The sequence below is a fragment of the Buceros rhinoceros genome, unplaced genomic scaffold (assembly GCF_000710305.1).
Source record: "Buceros rhinoceros silvestris isolate BGI_N320 unplaced genomic scaffold, ASM71030v1 scaffold9028, whole genome shotgun sequence".
Classification (NCBI taxonomy): domain Eukaryota; kingdom Metazoa; phylum Chordata; class Aves; order Bucerotiformes; family Bucerotidae; genus Buceros; species Buceros rhinoceros.
In genome coordinates this window covers 31,734-38,163 of record NW_010428584.1, presented here as the reverse complement: position 1 = coordinate 38,163, position 6,430 = coordinate 31,734, and the positions used below count along the sequence as shown (strand labels likewise).

Sequence of the window (6,430 nt, the reverse complement as noted above, 5' to 3'; positions counted from 1 at the left end):
AGCTACAAGTGAAAGCAGCACTCATTCTTATTCTGACTGCAGCTTGCACCGCAGCATTTCCGTACACTTCATGCTTTTTTACTAGAAATGGCATATTAAAGAGATACCCTTAAGATTTTATTTTTTTTTTTAGGCTTAGAGGACCTCTGTATAGAAAGTCTAGTCTGCTGAGCAAGGTAATGGTTTGCCAGTGTAGTTCCTGGCTGATGCTGACAGAGTGAGCCACAGAGAGTCTCTCCCCAGACCCTTTAGTGCCCTGGCTTCCAGCTGAAAAACAGACATATTTTCATAAAATATTATCATAATTTATAAATATGCCTTTCTCTTAGGAGAGTTCTAGAATTAATTTAATTCAATTCACTGATGTCCTGCAGCAAAAGGCTGTATCTGCTGTTCTGAACAAATTTGTTGCCAATGTTAGCTGGACTTTATTGTACTTTTGATTTTTTCTCCTTTCTTCTTTGGGGGGGAAGGTGGGGTTGTGTGTCCTAAATTCTGTAGCTACATGAAAAAAACGAAGGAGTAAGATTTAACACAGAAGTCTTCAGGAATATTTCAGTGTGTGGAAAAAAAAAAAAGGTTATCCCATTTTATATAAGACTTGCTGTGAATATTAAATTGTGAGGGTCTTTATCTGAATAACTAATTTTGTCACATCCAAAAATGATGTGTGTGACTGTGCTAGAAATCCATATAAGTGGATCTTAAAGGCAGTCATTGTAGTCTTTAGATGGTTTCCCAAACTAGCATCTCAAGAAGAAAGCCTTGACCAAAAATATCTTTGTTTCTAATTAACCAAAGTATTGCAGTGGTGTTTTAAGTCAATTTTAATGCAATGCATTATTCAGCAGATGTTCTGGGTTTTTTTTTTTTCCCTGCATCTGTCTTGTGGCCAGGGGTTCTGCCTAGAGACTTTACATTTTTCTCAGTCTTCAAGTATTGATCAGTTAATTTGTTTGTCAAGAATACTAACAGTGTTAGCTATTTTTTTAAAAAAAAGAAACACAGAAACACACAACTGATTGTTTTTCCCTATAGATCCATCTTCTTTAGTTCAGTTGTGATATTTTTTCTCCAAATTCATTGCTAGCATTTTTAGTTGAATAAGGCCTTTAGCTAGGTCATTCTGAACTCGGATTTCATGAGAAACAGGAAAAGTAACTGAGAGCAAGCATGAAAAACCCCAGTACTCAATCCCCTATTCATCTTGGTCCATGTACATGATACAGTAATGCTTATTATTTATTTAAATGCTTCAAGTAGGTTTGGAAGCACAAAGGAAGACAGTCTGCCTTGTGAAATTTGAAATACAGAAGACTGGACCACTGAGGGCTGTATCTGAAAGCCCAGAGGAAAATGAAAACAGAGGATTTAAATATATTCAGCACATAAATATGCTGTTTCTGTTGGGTATCATGGAAGGAAATATCTCAAGGAACTTGAGTTAGCACATGGTGGTGGTTTAGAGAAATGGAACGGGATGGTATTTCGCTTCATTGCTTGGGCTGTTCCCTGCGCGGACCCGTCCTCCTCACCGGAGCCTTTCGCTGCTTCCACCTGATCCATCACCTCGCTTTCAGTGCTGAGAACAGGTTCTCAGATAACCAGTTTTGTGCTGGCTTTGCACCACGTTGAGGAGATGTTCCCCATAAACACTGACTCTGTCACTTCACCATTTTCCTTAAAATCCCTTTTGATACTCTTTGTCTTTATTCTGTAGTGTTCCTTGCAGTGGCTGGCCTGCCTGTACTCATGCAGATAGACCGCTGTTGTCCCTCGTTGCCTTGTGTTTCTCATCTCCTTGCTGTTTCTTTTTCCATACTGTAGGTGCTGCCAGGGAGGGACAATACATATCATTTCTTGCTGGTGTGCATGGTGTCAGCTGCCTTGTGACTGAGCTGCCTTGAAGTTACCATAGAAGAGATAACTGAAATAATAAACACACTGTTTAGGATGTGATGGGAAGGCAGGAGAGGAACGGAACTGCTGGGGAGCGTTCCTAGGCTCTTCTGCTGTTGGCAGAGGCAGAAGTAGGAAGTAATGGAATACGAGGCTCAATCATAGCCTTTCTGTGGGACAAAACTGTATTGTGTTTGCGGGCAATGATGGGAAATTTAGTGATGATATGGTGGGAAGAGGGATTTTGAGGCATTTAAGGAGGCAGAGAGTTTACATATTCAACAACAGGCTTGAAAAGGGATTTGAATGACTTATGTGTGCGTTTTGAAGAAAGGTCAGTGAGATAATGAAGGGCGTTAAGGAGAAAGGAGTTTTGATCAAAACACGTGCAGGGCTTGTGTAACACAAACTTTTTAAAATAGATGAGAAGCAGCGCTATGCAGGGTCAGATAAGCAGAAAACATGAGATCAGGCATCACAGTTGATCCTGTAAGTGGATGATTTTCCCTGTGAGAGTTACATGGCAATACTGTCTATTGTAATAGGGAATAAGAGAAAGAGAGACTTGAAACATTAATAACAGTTTTCAGTTCCTGTCTTGAAGGCAGGATTCTGGATGGCTTTTAGGGGTTTTTGATTGTTTGGTTGGTTGGTTTGTTTTGTTTTGTTTTAGTGAATGGCTGGACTGGGAGAAAAGCTGTAGTATATTCAAGGAAAAGATAGGAAGTAGGCGGGGAGGGAATTGCCTGAACTGTTATTTAGCTGGTAGTAGACAGATCCGTTATGATCAGCCTCTGTCTGTGTTTCCCCTGTGTTACAGGCCAACAACAAACCAGAGATCGAAGCAGCCCTCTTCCTGGACTGGATGAGGCTGGAACCACAGTCCATGGTGTGGCTGCCCGTCTTGCATAGGGTGGCTGCTGCTGAGACCGCCAAACACCAAGCGAAGTGTAACATCTGCAAGGAGTGCCCGATTATTGGATTCAGGTACAAACTTGTTCCCTTTCTGCCATGCGTACTACTGCTTGTTTCCAGGCAAATCATGCGCTTGGTTTTACGCATGTTGTTCAGAGGAAAAATAATTGTGATGAAACATGAAGGAGAGAGACTCCTAGACTAGGTACAGTGTTAGGAGAGTTGAAGAGAATAAAGATCATCTACTGGTTAGGATATGACCCTTCTTCTGTGTCCCAATCTTTCCATGCCTCAACCAAAGTCTTGGCAGATTGCACAACTACTACAACTTGCTTTACACTCAGTGTCTCCCGTACGTGCAGTTACATTTTCTGAACTGGATCCTAATGAATGGCTTTCTGTCACAGTATAAAGCAAGGAAGTGTCTTGAATATTAGCAGACATGTAAAGCTACAAGTGTGTTTCTCAGAGAAAGAACGTTGTTGGTGAAACATTAACCTGGAGTGGAGGAAATGTTGCTGGTCTATTTAAACATCTGGATCAACACCATGGTTACTATGGCTATGAATAAGTCACTGTGGTGTAAAATGGCTGTGTGCTGGTATGCCTGTTGAGAATCCACTTAACGGTTAAGTAAATACTCACTTTCAATTATGCCTAGACTTGTTTTATCACTTTGCTTCGCAATAGCTGCTTTGTATGGTTTTTGTCCTTTTTATGCACGGTCTTCTTTTACCATTGGCATTTCTGCTTCTATGGTGTCATGCTGTTTACAAAGAGCGTTCTGTAATTTTGTTTCTAAAACCCAGACAGACCGCAGCAGCAAGCAGTACCATGTAGAAAAGCCATCATTTTGCTCTGACCTGGAAAAGTATGAATGTTGTATTTATGTATGTAGTGGGGCAGTGCTTTCTGCTATGCCATTTCATAGGCAGTGGGAAATGGGGGAAATAATGAAGGTATTGCTTTGTTTTTGAATCTGAGTTTTTCTTCAGTGAGGCTGTTCCTCTAATCATATAAATTCTTCTGCTTTTATTCCCCTTCAATATCTTAACTGGAAAGTGATACCTATTACTGAGGAATAGCTAGGGATGGGATATGAGTAGTTCAACACATCTACGAAATCAATTTTCCCATTCCCAGATACAGTTTATGATCTACTGAATGACTTACATGGTTTTGTATAAACAGCCAAAGACAAGTAGGTGGAACTGAAAAATGCAGCACTCGGAAAATCAAAGGATGGCAAATGAATGAGCAGTCTGTAGTGAACCTGGAGAACTCAGGAAGTGGACACTGGAGCCTTGTGTTTGCATCCAGTTTTATTTGACTGATCTCGTCTGTCTCTTAAATTTATATAACAAAACTATTTGTCTATCGCTGATTTTTCTCAGGTTTTGCAAGTCATTGAAACCCTGTGTAAACACTTCACGAAAACATGCTGTATTGGAAGGTTTTTAGAAAGCTAATACTGTGCGCCTCAGTGCACGTAAAACAATGTTCTTTTGAGGTCGTTGTGACTGAACTGCTCTGCGTATTTGGAACAAGACAACCCTTATGCCTCTGGCTCTTTCAATCACTTCAGCGTAGCAGATAGAGCAGTTAACTGCCTCATGGTGCTGATGAGATTAAATAAGGGCCTGAAAGTGCACTAGGAGTTTTGCATGGATGGAATGCCATACAGGAAAATTGTTTTGATAGGGGTGCTAGGAAGGGCACAAACAAGTTCCTGTCTTCTACACAACACTTAGGAGTTTGCTGAAGAGACTTGCTGAGGAGTGCTTACTTATTTTAATCTTCATTCCTCAGGACATTCTATGTTACGAATCATAATGAAGAGCAAAAAAACTGAAACTAGCATTACAGGAAAAAAAATGTGTGGTGGTGTCAGTTGTATGCGAAGAGCGTGATTGTGTAGAAATCTGATCTGTTGCCCAATGTTAAACATTTTTTTGAAGATTCAGATCTTTGATAAACATCTGAGGCAGCAATACCTGTGCCTTGGTAGCAGAGGAGCATTCCTCAGCATTGCACACTGTGTGACATCTCGGGGAAGAGAGCTTACTGACACTGAAAACTTGTCAAGCTGGTATGAAGCATTCGCATACCAAGCTCTGAAGCCATGGTTTTTTTCCTCCTCTTTTAGGTACAGAAGTTTAAAGCACTTTAACTATGACATCTGCCAAAGTTGCTTCTTCTCTGGCCGTGTTGCAAAAGGTCATAAAATGCACTACCCCATGGTGGAATACTGCACACCAGTAAGTAGCTCTTTACTGACCCTTACTGCCCCTTCTTATCTAGAAAGGAAAAACTTCATTTCTTATGTCCAAGGTAATGGAGCATTTGGGTGGCTTTTCTTTCCCCCACTATAATTAAATCACCTTTTATATACCATACCTGCCAGCAACTTTTGATGCTTAGTAAAGGATACTCCAACGGTTTGAAGTAAGTTGAAGCTCATTCTTTGTACAATGCTGTGTCGTAATGTATTATTGCCTGCTAATGACCTGCTCCATGTTCAGTGCCATAGTTCACTTTATGGATCCTGCAGGAAGCCTGTGATTTGTGCAAATACTCATTCGTATCCTGATCGCAATGTTTTCTCCGTATCAGTGTGAGATTTTTCTTCCTTTCCTTAGCAAGTTGCTACTTCACTTGTTTTCCCCATAACACTGATTACATTTTTAAATTCTTTACTATTTAGTGGTAGCTTTATACCATATGAACACTTGGTGATACTAGGGGAAGATCTCAAGAGAAGTGAGTTAGATTTCATTTCTGAAGGCTGGAAGCGAGTGTGTGCAATGTAGCACAATGCAGATGTGCTGCATTGATGGTGTGGTGAGGGTCTTCCCCTTTTTTTTCACAGCTTTCAAAAGGATTGCTTTTGTGTAAACATTTCTTTCATACCAGGCAGCTGGCAGAGGAAATTCCATATTACTCTCTCAGTGTACTCCTTTTCTTTTAGGCCACTCATGACCAGCTCAGAGGAGCATAAATTAGACGATCCCTCAAGTTTTCCTTCCACAATGCACCATGACTGAGCTTTCAGCCACCTTTGCTATTGTTTGTGGTGGTCTTGAAGCAGTGCACTCTCTGGTTGTCATTTCCTGGTGTGATGAGATGGTCCCTATCTGCCGGTCAAATACAAATGGTGAAAATAAAGCATCAAAACTACACATGGGCTAATCTCATAAAGTTATGTGAACGGCCTTTACGTTTTCATCCAAACAAAAAGACGTGGCCAAAATGAAGTAAAGACTCAGCTTTTCTTCGAAACTTAAGAAAGAGAGAGAAAGAATTATTTCCCTAAAATATTATAGTAAAGCAAAACCAGTGGCTTTGTTAGTTCTAGTTTATGGATCTTTATTTACATTATCCCTCAATTTTTACTCTAGCATTTAAATAACATTATTTAGTTTGAACCTCTGTAAGGGCGACTAATGTGGTTTTGCTAGCTTTTTGTTGGTATTCATTGGCTGCTGCTTTTTAGCATCGTCCCCCAGAGGCTGAGGTTGCTGGAAAGGGAGATGTGCCTGAATGGCTGCTCAAGTCAGAGGGGAGTGCTGGCACTGCCTGGGCAGGTCTGAACAGACTTCTCCATCGCAGGCATTCC

General features: G+C 40.7%; 1 protein-coding gene across 1 annotated transcript in view; it reads left to right on the top strand.

The window, feature by feature from the left end:
- DMD (dystrophin) overlaps positions 1-6,430 on the top strand; it is a gene marked incomplete at both ends in the record, with an annotated part of 62,150 nt that overhangs the window by 29,599 nt on the left and 26,121 nt on the right. Inside the window, 2 exons of the mRNA XM_010142331.1 lie at positions 2,720-2,886; positions 4,961-5,072. Of these exons, the coding sequence (XP_010140633.1) occupies positions 2,720-2,886; positions 4,961-5,072 (279 nt within the window). The remainder of the gene's footprint in view (positions 1-2,719; positions 2,887-4,960; positions 5,073-6,430) is intronic.